This window comes from Erpetoichthys calabaricus, chromosome 12 (assembly GCF_900747795.2).
Source record: "Erpetoichthys calabaricus chromosome 12, fErpCal1.3, whole genome shotgun sequence".
Lineage (NCBI taxonomy): Eukaryota > Metazoa > Chordata > Cladistia > Polypteriformes > Polypteridae > Erpetoichthys > Erpetoichthys calabaricus.
The window spans coordinates 152,803,967-152,817,948 of NC_041405.2; the positions used below are offsets into that span (position 1 = coordinate 152,803,967).

The window sequence follows — 13,982 nt, forward strand, 5'->3', positions numbered from 1 at the left end:
TCTGCACACACCGTTGTGCGTGATGACTTGGGGTACCATGAAGTTTGCGCAAGCTGGGTACCTAAATAGTTTACTGATCTGCACAAACCAACATCCTTTGGTGAATTTCAGCAGGTTACACCCCATTCTGCTTAAAGACATCTCTCCTTGACTAATTGTTCATCAATAGCGCAATCCTACAGAGGAGCTTCCATGTTCATCTGAGCTTCGCTTCAACTTGACTATCGGCAGAACACTGCACGTTGTTCAAATTACCCATAATCCATTGTTGTATTGTGTCAGCTTCTATTACGTTTTAAATTACTTTACGCAGAGAACCCCAGACACACGGAATGAGTGACCAAGTAGGGTGGTGGACAGGAGCACTTTAGGAACCTTCAAAACTCAATGTGATCTTATTTTGGGTTAACTAAGTGGGTAGGACTGGTGAACTTTGTTGGGCTGAATGGCCTGCTCTTGTCTACATTGTTCTCGTCTCAATAAAGCCAGACCTATAATTTACAAGGTGGGACCCAAAAATAGCGAGAATTTATTTCTGGTGGCTGGAGGGGTGTTAGTTACGCCGTTTGCCACTAGATGTGTGTACTAGACTGCCCTCTGCATCATTTGGCCAAGTGGTGTCCTTGAAGTGCTCAAGCGACTGTGTGATACAGTGTGGAGAAAATGATCTGGCTAGTGGCTTCTGCATCACGACAACATTCCCACCCACACAGCGTTGAGTGCGCAGCAGTTTCTCACGAAAAATGGGATGACAACGGTTTCCCAAACTCTACCCCAGTTCCCTGGACTTTGCACCCTCTGATTTTTTCTTATTTCCAAGAATGAAGTGGGACCTTAAAGGAAAGCGTTTTCAGGAGGTAGAGGAGGTCAAGAAGGAAATAATGGAGGCATGAAGACTATCGGTGGGACAAGTGTGTTGCGTCTCAGGGAGAGTATTTTGAGGGTGATTACATTTTGGAGATGTTCTGAGAAATATACGATTTTTTGCTATTTTTGGGTCCTCCCCCTCGTACGGTATACGTCAGGAGACAGCCATGAGTGAATTTTGCTTTTGGCAACAACAAGATGGCTCACCAAGTGTCACATTTCTAAACCAATCCGATGCCGGTGCTCAAAGCAAGGGCTGTAATTTTGAACTGCAGAGATCAGAGGTGGTCTTCTTAATCTGGTCCAACAAACAGCGAGCTTCTGATTTACGACGAACCATCTACAGTCGAAAAGTCTCCTATTAGAAATATAAATGTAAAGAGCGCGTTCCACGTCTTAAAAATACACATAAACTGATGAAAGGGAAAAACCTTTCTGTAACATCAGATTATATGCTGGCGTTCGACGGCACCAGTGGACGAGTGGTAAACGTGAACGATGTGTTGTCGCCGGTGCTGTGTGTGGTTTCTATAGTTTGTATCCTTCAATAAGGGCGCGCACAAAAAGGCGAGCTTCAAAAGGGCGACCTCAATTGGGCGCGGAGAATAAAGGCGCGTGTAAATAAAGGCGACCTTCAAAAGGGCGACCTCAATTAATTGGATGTTTTAATATTCTTGCTTTCGCCTTTTTATATGTTCAATCATTGCCTTTATCTAATAAATTTTCTGTAATAATTTTGTTGCGTTTGCCTTTATTCGCTGTGCCCAATTGAGGTTGCCCTTTTGAAGCTCGCCTTTTTGTGCGTGCCCTTATCGAATAGAACCCTATAGTTCAACGTTATGACATTAGTGGAGGAGTCGGTGTGAGCTAGAAAGAATTGGCATCTACGAGGGGGTACCTAAAAATAACCGGAATTACAAAAAAATTGTTTTAGGAATTTTTACGTCCTGAAACTTCAATCTCCTTCAAAGTCCTCTCCATGTGAATGAATGCACTCGTCCCAACGGTTTCCCCAATGGTGGAAACATTTTTGGAATTGCTGAAGAGGAATGTTGTCCAAGGCCTGCAACGATTTTTCTTTAATTTCCTCCACAGTATGTTGTAATGTGAGATTTTGCATCTAACTTGATAAATATTTTGTATGTCTGTTTGTAATATTAGGCAAAGCAATGTAATTTAGTGTTACATTGGTGAGAGGCATTTGTGTTTGCCCCTCCCCTTTTATGACTGAGTTTCTTTGAATTTTATGGGGGTGTGCTTTAAACCAGTTTCCCCGCAAGGAAGCCAGGTTACTTTAACATATGGGGTAGGGGGTTTGGCAGGTATTAAGATGTTCTATTTCCCCCATTGGTCTGAAGTATGGCTGTTTGGAATTGGCTTTAAGTACCATGATGGCCTATTGGCTCTAGGGGTTGGACAGAGAATCTATAAATCTGCTTGTTCAACCACATTCTCTCTCTCTTACTAACCTCTGATGATGAAGACAACACAATGGAGACCACAGCTTAGCAGCCATATTGGAACAGGCATACGGCTGTGAAAATGCTAATCACCCACTTCATAGTGTTGTGGTTGGACAGAGGAGCATTTTCAGCAGTAGACTGACTAGCATCGAGTGCTCCACTGAACGTCACAGGAAATACTTCGTCCCCACAACCATCAGACTCTAGAACTCCTGTTCCGGTCACTCACCCACACTTTAAGCTATTACCCTTTTTTCTTTATTGGATATCTAGGTACATTTTTTCAAGTACTGTAAATGTGCAACATACTTTCTGTTCTTGTGCAATAAATTGTCTGCTCTTCACATGAGAATAACCTTATTTGTTTTCAAAATGTGCAATATTAACTTAAAGTGCAACATTATACTCTATTATATTTACATGATTACTTTTATACGTGCTCTTACTGTAACATGTCCCTTGTTTGTTGTTAAGTTGTCCATCCATCCATCCATTTTCCAACCCGCTGAATCCAAACATAGGGTCACGGGGGTCTGCTGGAGCCAATCCCAGCCAACACAGGGCACAAGGCAGGTACCAATCCCGGGCAGGGTGCCAACCCACCGCAGAACACACCCACACACCAAGCACACACTAGGGCCAATTTAGAATCGCCAATCCACCTAACCTGCATGTCTTTGGACTGTGGGAGGAAACCGGAGCACCCGGAGGAAACCCACGCAGACACGGGGAGAACATGCAAACTCCACGCAGGGAGGACCCGGGAAGTGAACCCAGGTCCCCAGATCTCCCAACTGCGAGGCAGCAGTGCTACCCACTGCGCCACCGTGCCGCCTTGTTAAGTTGTAACATAAGTAATTTCCTTCTGGGTTAATAAAGTTTTCTGATTCTGATTGATTCTGATAATTGGAAATGCAAACATGCCATGTCAGTGTTTTAACATGTCGTATATCCACTGACCACCATGCTTATCTAAACTCTCTTTGCTGTTGTTATGTCATATAGTGATGCAATAGTTAAAATGACAGAAAGATATCACAGCAGACAGAGGGACTTGTCAAACGTGTGGAGCCCAGTAGCTGTGGCGCTCTACGTGTGTCGATGTCTGTCTGTCTGTCTCCTCTGTGGTTGCACTCATTATAACATCCAGATTAATTATTATCAGTTACCTGTTGCTGCTGAACTCTTTAAATTATAAAAGCCATAACAACTTTTCATTTTCTCACAGAGTCAAGTCTTTTGCCTAAAATCTTTTGCTCTCTCCCCGAAACCCTGGCAGCAGTTTAAAATGCATGGACTGGAGAAATCGGGTGGAAATCTGTTGGAGCCTTTACAGCGCAGGACTCCACCGCTATTCACTACACACTTTTTAATGCGTTGTCCCCAGATGTGTATTCTCATTGGAGAATGGCGTCCGGCCCTGAGAGACTAAGATTATTCTGATGTGATCTCATTTTCTACTATAAGGTGTGCTGGCGCAAATGAAGTCGGGATGTCTTGGTTTAAAAGCTCTTTTTTATTTTCCCTTACAAGAATCTAGACGTGGGAATAAAATTAAAAATCAACGTGTTAGGATGGGGGTCACTTCAAAACCTTTCCGAGATAAAATAACAAACAGTCTCTTACGAAAATGAAAATATGTAATTCCAGAAGATTAATATGAATGCTATAATATTTCCCACATGATCTCCGATTAACAAAACTTTCAAAATAATAAAATGTGCAAAGAAGAAAAAACGCAAAATTTCACAGAGGGGCAGGTCATTACTCACCTTGACATTGGCTGCAGGGACAAACATGCCAAGGATAAAGACACCAAGAAGAGGTCCGCTGATCACTCCCATGATACTGAGTGAACCCTAAAAAAGAAATAAAGAAAAAGCCTAAGATATGAAACATCTCCACAGAACTGCATTCCCATTTAGGCTGTGGTGGATGGCCGGCTAACTATTCCGGCCCTCATCCCCATGCCGCCAGGTGGAGCTCTCCCGACAGCATGGAGGTTCCCCGAATTCCAGCAGGGCCTCATGGACCTTGTAGTTTGTATGCACAGCCCTGCTGGATACCATGGGGGCCACCGGGAGTCGCTGTAGGGAGGCTGACAAACTCTTATGTGCCCTATAACCTGGAAGTGCATCCTGGTCACATGAACAGGAGAAACGACGTGCTTCCAGGTTGAAGAAAAGGACTTTTACCCTGACCCGGAAGGAATGAGGACTTGTGGATTATGGGACAGGAACCACTTCCGGGTCAGGGGGTATAAAAGGACGCTGGGAAAGCCCAGACATTGAGCTGCGCTGGGAGGTAGGGTGGCAAAGTGTCTGGGAGAGGAGGAGTGATTATTGTGTTTATAGAGAAGAGAATTGATTATTGTATAAGTAGTGTGGAGCGGAGGGTGCTTTGTGCACAGTATTATTATTTAATAAATAATAATTGGTCTTTTACCTGGTGTTTGGCGTGGTACCTGAGGGTTGGAGAGGTCGATAAAAGCCTCTACTGCTACAAGGCCAAAGAACGTCCTTGGGCTTTGCACGCTGGAAGTTCATCCATCCACATATGTAAGAGCCATTTCATACTTAAAGTACATAAAATTCATAAATATTTTACCAAATGACATGCTTAATCCAGCGGTTCTCAATCTGTGGGTCGCGAAGTAACAAAGAAAGGGGGGTGCGAATGTTGCCATATGTGGCGTAATTTCGCTATTCGAAGGGAAATTTTAAACTTGTAGCGGTGTATCGGCAGCAAAAAATATAGGAATAAATTTTATTAGGATTTCAAAAAAACGTTAGGGGGGCGCGATTTAAACTGTTATGAAAACTCGGGTCACAAATACTTAAAGGTTGAGAAACGCTGGCATAATCTTTGGGAGGTTCCTATAAGCCCCATAAGTAGAATTAAATTGGTATATTCTGGCCATTTCTAACAGCTCTGACTAAACATTATTCTCAGTTAGTGACCAGCCTTGCCATGTGTAAGGTGTAGAGGGCACAAGGTTTTAAACTCTGCCTACGTGCCTAAGGGCCTACGGGCCTTCTGAGTGTGTGAAGTAATTCGTAAGATAACGTGCTTATTTAAGTGCATAGCCATACGCTTAAGGCGTACAGAAGAAGAACTTTTATGTACAGAAATAACTAAAGTTTCTCAAGAGAAGCTAAGTTTAAAGAAGATATATTTTTCCTTTTTTTGGCCTTTTATTCTACGTGTGTAACAACTTTTCTCTTTATTCTTCCGAGGATTATTTGCTTTTAACTAAACAAACTTTTGAACTGAGACATTTCTTTCGGCACGCGTTTTACCCGTGCTTGAACTCACCTTTTACTTCGGTGGCTACAACATATTTAGTGAACCTGCTTGTTCTGAATTCAGACTCATGAGGAACACTGGGCATGACAATGGACAACTGGCCAATTTATCGTGGGGCACACACACAATCACACTTATCGGTTTGACTTTTTTTGAACTTCTTCCTAAATATCATGCCATACTTCGGCTTTCAATTATTTGGTGTTTTCTATTTGTAATTCATTTAGACCACTTTGCAGCAATCTGTTTTCATGGCTTGTCAGAGCTACGCACTTCCACATTGGGACACAAGGGGGCGCAGTTGTTGACCGTCTTGTCGCTTTTCCCTACCGATAGCTCTGTGAAGATGCCCAATGAGAGCAGGTGACTCCGCCCCTTTCAATCGAAGGACTGTGTGCAAAATAAGATGTAACGTGAAAAATAAGACATGGCATGGACATACATCAGGTGCCATGCACAAAATAAGAAGTGACATGGACAAACAAGAGGTGCCACACACAAAATAAGACATGTCACCCAGTAAAATAAGACGTGATGTGGACAAACAAGAGATGTCGCGTGCAATATAAGACATGATGCGCACAAACAAGAGGTGGCACTTGCAAAATATAAAACATGATGTGGAAAAACAAGAAGTGATGTGTGAAAAATAAGATGTGACATGTGAAAAATAAGACATGGCATGGACAAACATCAGGTGCCATGCACAAAATAAGAAGTGACATGGACAGACAAGAGATGCCACACACAAAATAAGACATGTCACCCAGTAAAATAAGACGTGATGTGGACAAACAAGAGATGTCGCGTGCAATATAAGACGTGATGTGGACAAACAAGAGGTGGCACATGTCTTATACAGTAAGACATGATGTGGAAAAACAAGAAGTGACGTGTGCAAAATAAGATGTGACATGTGAAAAATAAGACATGGCGTAGACAAACATCAGGTGCCATGCACAAAATAAGAAGTGATATGGACAAACAAGAGATGCCACACACAAAATAAGACATGTCACCCAGTAAAATAAGACGTGATGTGGACAAACAAGAGATGTCGCGTGCAATATAAGACGTGATGTGGACAAACAAGAGGTGGCACATGTCTTATACAGTAAGACATGATGTGGAAAAACAAGAAGTGACGTGTGCAAAATAAGATGTGACATGTGAAAAATAAGACATGGCGTAGACAAACATCAGGTGCCATACACAAAATAAGAAGTGATATGGACAAACAAGAGATGCCACACACAAAATAAGACATGTTACTCGTAAAGTAAGACATGATGTGGAAAAACAAGACGTGATGTGTCAAAATAAGATATGATGTGGACAAACAAGAAGTGACGTGTGCAAAATAAGAGATGGCGTAGACAAACATAAGGTGCCATGCACAAAATAAGAAGTGACATGGACAAACAAGAGGTGCCACTTGCAAAATAACAGACATCGCCCGTAAAAGAAGATGTAATGTGGACAAACAAGAGGTATCACATGCAAAATGAGGTGTAACATGCACAAAATAAGTCAAATAAGAGGTTTCAAATGAAGGCCTGACGTGCAAAATAAGAGGTGACGTGAACAAACAAGAGCTGCCACGTGCAAAAAAAAAAAGTGACGTGCACAAACAGGAGAGGTGCTGTGAGCCAAATAAAATAAGACATGAAATGGACAAACAAGAGGTGCCACACACAAAATAAGACACGTCACCCGTAAAATAAGACATGATGCACACAAACAAGGGGTGCCACATGCAAAATATAAGACATGATGTGGAAAAACAAGAAGTGACGTGTGCAAAATAAGATGTGACATGTGAAAAATAAGACATGGCATAGACAAACATCAGGTGCCATACACAAAATAAGAAGTGACATGGACAAACAAGAGGTGCCATGTGCAAAATAAGACATGTCACCCGTAAAATAAGACGTGATGTGGACAAACAAGAGATGCTGCATGGAAAATAAGATGTGATGCAAGCAAAAGAAAATGTGATGTGGACAAACAAGAGGTGTCACATGCAAAATGAGATGTAACATGCACAAAATAAGACAAATAAGAGGTGCCGAATAAGGCCTGATGTGCAAAACAAGAGGTGACATGAACAAACAAGAGTTGACATGTGCCAAATAACACGACTTGTGAACAAACAAGAGCTGCCACGTACAAAATAAAAAGTGATGTGCACAAACAGGAGAGGTGCCATGAGCCAAATAAAATAATACATGAAATGGACAAACAAGAGGTGCCCCACACAAAGTAAGACATTTCTTCTTTTCATATTTCGTATTTTACATGAGGTCACGGTGTTCACGGCGGATATCTTGGACTCTGCTTGCTCTACAATCTTCCATCTTTTCTGGGATGCAGTCATCCAGGATCCATACGCAAAAAACAAATTATAAGATGTGAAGATTAACTTTGATTTTCCACAGACACACGCACAAAATTCAACTTTTCTCGACGTTTTGAACATTATGTTATCTAAATCTGAACTAAACTCAGTAGAGTATTTTTGACCCCATTAGCAAACTTCCTTTTCCATGGAACTTAAAGAAATGAACAGGTTCTTTTCCACAGGACATTATTACTTCACGAGGAGCCTCATTGACCACTAAGCCTTGGTCTTCCTTCTCTTTTAATTCTTACCTGAAGCACACCGCCACCCATCAGAGAGGACAGAGCTGCGACTGTGAGGCACGCTGTGCCGTAGAGGAAAGCTGCAACACAAAAAACAAGCAGACACTTTGTGAGCGTAGGGGTCCTGGCCACCATATGCCTCTATGCCATTTCTCACAAGGTGCATAAAATCTGTGTTAACATTTGTGATGCATCAATCTGCTGGAATGACAAGTGCAATGCATATGTCTCTATTATATGTCATTTGGGGTGGGGTTCATTAAATCAAAGTACATTTTTGAGGTACACCATCTGTTGGAATGATGGAGAGATAGGAACCGAACTGACACCCATGATACACAGACACATGTCCTTTTATTAAGGTGGATGAACACCTTAATGTGTCTGTCACTAAAGTAAATGCCACCTTTCAACATTCAAATTCTAAAACGGCTTCCATATGCCTTTTCCTGACGAGAGGCTTCTGCCTGGCCACTGGCCCATGTTGCAGTGATGGTTGCCTTCTGGAAGTTTCTACCATCTCCACACCACCAGGTTTCTTGGTCATCTCTCCAAGAAAGGCCCCAAAATAATACCTGGTCAATCATTTTAGTCAGTTGGCCAACTCTAGGAAGACTCAGCTTCTTCCATTTAACAATTATGAAATGCCACCATCTTGGACAACTTCTTGGCTGCTGGGATTTTTTTAGGCCTTCCCCAGATTTGTGCCCTAAGACAATCCTGACTGTAAGCTCTATGGGCAGTTCCCTCAACCTCATGGTTGGGTTTTTGCTCAGTTGTGATCTTTCTATAGACAACTGGGTGCCTTTCCTATGTGGTGCCCAGTGGGCGTTCATGCCCGGCTGGGACGCCCAGGAGGACCGGAGGAGGGCTTGTGGATCATCCGGAACACGAGGGGGCGTCCTCCCTGGTTGCTGTGGGGTCCAAAGGTACAGAGCTTGGAAGCTCATCCCTGTAGGGGCCCGTGGTCGCCAATGCCTTGGGAGTGTTGGCCCTCAGTACTTCCGCCACACCGGGAAGTACTGGGGGGAAGAGACTTGGAGACACCCGGTGGACTTCGGGTTTCAGTGTGGGAGCTTCCGCCACACAGGGGTGTGGCTATGAGCCCTCAGGATGCAGCTGGAGCCCTTCCGGGGTGAATAAAAGGGGCCGCCTCCCTCCAGTTAGGGGCAAGAGTCAGGTAGAAGAGGACAAACCTTGGTGGAGAGGAGTGGAAGCGGTCCAGAGACATTTAAGGCATTGTGTTGTGGCCAGGACTTAAAGGGGTGATTGGTGCTTCGGCACTGGGTATGTGCACTTCTACTGTAAATATGAAGATTAATAAACGTGTGTGTGGTGAAACCATCGTGTCTACCTGTCTGTGTTCGGGCTGTTCCCCACACCTAATCAGTCCAGTCAACTGAGTTGATCACAGGTGGATTCCAAACAAAGTGTAGAAACATCTCAATGATGATCAGTTGAACTGGATGCACCTGAGCTAGATGTCATAGCAAATCATCTGAATATTTGTGTCAGCAGTGGGATATTTCAGTTTCTTGTAATAAATTTGCACAGTTTCCTAAAATCCTGTTTTTGCGTTGTCATTTTGGATTACTGAGAGTTGCTTGAAGAGGGAAAAATGAGTTTAAATGATTTTAGCATAGGCTGCAGGACAACAAAATGTGAAAATTGATGGCATCTGAAGACTCTCTGAAGGCGCTGGATATCCTACGATATTCAGATAACTGAGGGTGGAGACATTAATTGCCTTTCGAGTGTGCATATGTTCACAATTTGTGATTTCTAAATTGCATTATGGGTGGGAAGAATTTGGTAACATTTATTCCTGCGTATGGGACATTTCATAAATCATCTGTAAAGGGGGACATTTGCTCCTGAATATTTCCCAACTCGTTTATACTAAATGAGAGTGGTGGGGTGCAAGAATCTCAGTTATTTTCATTCTGTATATTTTTTGGTAAGAAAGGTATTCTTGACCTGAAGTGTCACTATTTCTCTTTCGGGCAACAAAGTATCTGAAACCGTCCACCCTCTCCAGCTTAGTGCTGTTAATACTGAGGTGGGGGCAGTGCCACTGTGGTTGTCCGCCAAGGTTCACAATCAGCGGCTTTGTCTTGCTGATATACAGGAGTAGACTGTTGTCCTGACGTCAGTGTGATAGACTCTGCACTTCATTCAGGTAAGCCTGCTCATTATTGTTAGAGATGAGGCCCACAGTAGCTGTGTTATCAGAACTCTTGACAGCGTAGTGGAACAATTGATCCACAAAATGGTGGTGTCCTCTACAAACAAAGAGTCACGTGGTGCCACGCAGTCATACGTGTGGAGGGAGTAGAGCAGAGGGCTCAGAACACAGTCCCGTGGAGCCCCTATGTTGAGGATGACGGATGATCAAGTGTGGTCACCTTCTTGAACCACTTGAGGTCTGCCTGTCAAAAAGTTCAAAACCCAGCAGCAGAGTGAAGTGCTCAGATGGCGGTCCTTGAGCTTGGTGATGAGCGTCGTGGGGTATATATCATGTTAAAGGCTGAACCACAGATTATGAATAGCATTTGAATGTAATTCCCTCTCCTATTCTCTACATGGGCCAGTAGAGTAACTAAGATCGAGGTGATGGCATGATCTGTGGATCTACTGGAGTGATATGCTTTCTGTAATTTAAGAAAAGAAGTACCATCTCAGCCAGCTCCACCGAAAGAGATCATCAGAACAATTCAGCCCAACAAATATCTCAAATCATTTGCATTCATATTCTCTAAAATAACGTCAATCGATATTTGAAGGTCCTCCAAGTCCTACTCTCTACCATACTACTTATGCCAAGTGTCTGTGGTTTTCCAAGAAGTCGAAATTTGGAGCTGGGAGTGACGTCAAACCTGAATTGAAGTTCTGGTAAAATATTTAGAAAACAAATACGGGCACCTTGACAATGATGAGTCATACAGAGTCATATTTGAACCACTTGGGGTCTGCCTGTCAAGAAGTTAAAAACCCAGCGGCAGAGTGAAATTCTCAGATGCAGGTCCCTGAGCCTGGTGATGAGCTTAGTGGGATTTATTGTGCTAAAGGCCGAACTACAGACTGTGAATGGCATTCATATATAATTCTCTCTCCTATTGATTACATGGGCCAGTAGAGTAAGTAGGATCAAGGTGATGGCATCATCTTTGGATCTACTATACCTTCTATAATGAATCAAATTTAAAAAAGGTGGTGTTATCACTGCCAACTCCACCGAAAGAGATCATCAGAACGCTCAGAGCAATTATGTTGAAAACCATCAATCCAGCCCAACAAAGTTCTCCAATCCTATGCATCCAATTTCTCTAAAATAATATCAATCGATGTTTAAAGGTCCTCAAAGTCCTACTCTCTACCATACTACTTGATTGCTTATTCCAAGTGTCTATGGTTCTCTTGCTGCATTCCATTTACCTAGGAAGTTGAACATCAGAGCTGAGAATGATGTCAAACCTGAGTTGAGCATGTTCCAGTAAAACATTCAGAAAACCAATACAGATGCCTTGAAAATGATGTTAGAGTCCATCCATCCATTATCCAACCCGCTATATCCTAACTACAGGGTCACAGGGGTCTGCTGGAGCCAATCCCAGCCAACACAGGGCGCAAGGCAGTCATTCATGTGAAGTCATGCAGTCACATGTGTAGGGGGAAAACAGCAGAAGACACAGAACACAACCCTGTGGAGCCCCTGTGTTGAGGATGACGGATCATCAAGTGTGGCCACCTACTTGAACCACCTGAGGTCTGCCTGTCAAGAAGTTAAAAACCCAGTGCCAGAGTGAGGTGCTCAGATACTTGTCTTTGAGCTTGGATATGAGCGTAGTGGAGTATATTGTGTTAAAGTATATTAATAGCATTCACATTTAAGTCCTTCTCCTATTGTCCACATGGGCCAGTGGAGTATGTAGAATCAAAGTAATGGCATCATCGATGGATCTCTGGAGTGATATGGCATCTGTAATGGATGTAATATAAGAACGGAAGTAGCACCAAAACCAGCACCACCAAAAAGATCATCAGTACATTGGAGCAATTTTGTTGAAAACCAACAATTCAGCCTAAAAGAGAAATAAAAATAGAAAGACCCCCAAAGTCCACTACTTGGTCACATACTCCATGTCTAGGGATGTCTTGACAGCTATGTGATCAGCAGTCTTGACAGCACAGTAAACAATTGATCCACAAAATGGTGGTGTCCTCTACAAAAAAAGAGTCACATGCAGCCGTACAGTCATACGTATGTATAAAGGGAGTAGAGTAGAGGACTCAGAACACAGCCCTGTGGAGCCCCTGTGTTGAAGGTGAGAGATGATCAAGTGTGGCCGTCCATTTGAACCACCTGGAGTCAGCCTGTCAAGAAGTTAAAAGCTCAGCTGCAGTGTGAAGGGTTCAGACGCAGGACCCTGTGCTTGGAGATGAGCTTAGATGGGTTTAACGTGTTAAATTTTGAGCTATCTACTATTTAAAAAAACGGTACGGTCAATGTATGATGACTCAATGTATGAGGGCTTGGTCGCTCCAAGTAATCTGATTGGTCAATTTGGCTTTTGCGTGATTGGTCATTTTGGCTTTTGTGATGTAATCGACCAAAAGAGAAACTGCGAGTGTGAGACACAAGAGGAGGAGTGATGGCGTAGAAGGCATGCTGAGAGTTTCTATTGACCAATAACTTCTTAAATCACCTGCCTCATTTTTTCAGGTAACAATTTTCATAATAAAGTAGTGCAGAGGAATAAAAGTCTGCCTCTGTTGATAAATTTTAAGACAAAGATGAAAACTTACAGAGTCCCCTGGTGAAAAGCATGGACTTATTTTGTGAGCTGCCTATCAGCCGGGGTTTCAAGAAGTCCTCGATGGTTACGGCCGCCATGGCGTTGATGCTGGTGGATGCTGTGCTGGTTGAGGGAAAGAGACAAGTCAATGGTGACACTTTGGCAAAATTCAAGCAAATTTGGATAAATAAGAAAAACAGCTTTACCATGAGCAAATGAACATAGACTCATCAAGAAGATCATCTCTTTTAATTTTAGTAAAATAACACTTACATGTATATTGTGACAGCAGCCACAGGCATTACCTGGCCAGGATACCAACAGAATGGAAGGACTGGGGGAGAGAGCATCTGTGAGGCCATACCTCCCCTGGGATACTAGAGGGCAGCCCTCTTGGGTTGCTGTGGAACCACGGACTCCCACAGGGCACACTGGGAGTTGCAGTTTGGTACAGCCCTGTTGGGTTCCATGGGGGCCACCAGGGGGCGCTGCAGAACCCTATAGTGGACGTTCACCACATATGCGAGTGATTCTAATAACACTGATGAGCCACCTGGAGCACTCCCAGGAGCTGAATAAAAGGAGCCGCGTCACTCAATTCAAGGAGCCAGAGTCGGGAGGAGGCGGGCGAAGCTTACCAGGGTGGGGGTGGGGTTTAGGGTGCAGGCGGAAGGACTGAACGAGTAAAGGACTGAGATTTGTATTGTGGCGTGTTGTACTGTGCTGTGCTCTGGGGAGCGAGGAAAGCGTCTTCCCTCTGTAAATAAAAGTGTGTTGTGTGCTGCACTTGTGTCTCTGCCTGTCTGTGTCAGTTACAGCAGCTGTACGTGTCCCGGTGGTCCACAGTCCTCTTTAATAAAATCCCTGTGTGCGTCCAGGTGTCCGTGTGTGTGTGTGTCTTCTG

At 43.4% G+C, this 13,982-nt stretch overlaps 1 protein-coding gene across 1 annotated transcript in view; it reads right to left on the minus strand.

Moving 5' to 3' along the window:
- Positions 1-13,982, minus strand: part of slc5a5 (solute carrier family 5 member 5) — a 73,395-nt gene that overhangs the window by 25,913 nt on the left and 33,500 nt on the right. The window contains exons 9-11 of the mRNA XM_051935432.1: positions 13,089-13,201; positions 8,292-8,362; positions 4,103-4,189 (exon numbers count right to left, since the gene is read on the minus strand). Of these exons, the coding sequence (XP_051791392.1) occupies positions 4,103-4,189; positions 8,292-8,362; positions 13,089-13,201 (271 nt within the window). The remainder of the gene's footprint in view (positions 1-4,102; positions 4,190-8,291; positions 8,363-13,088; positions 13,202-13,982) is intronic.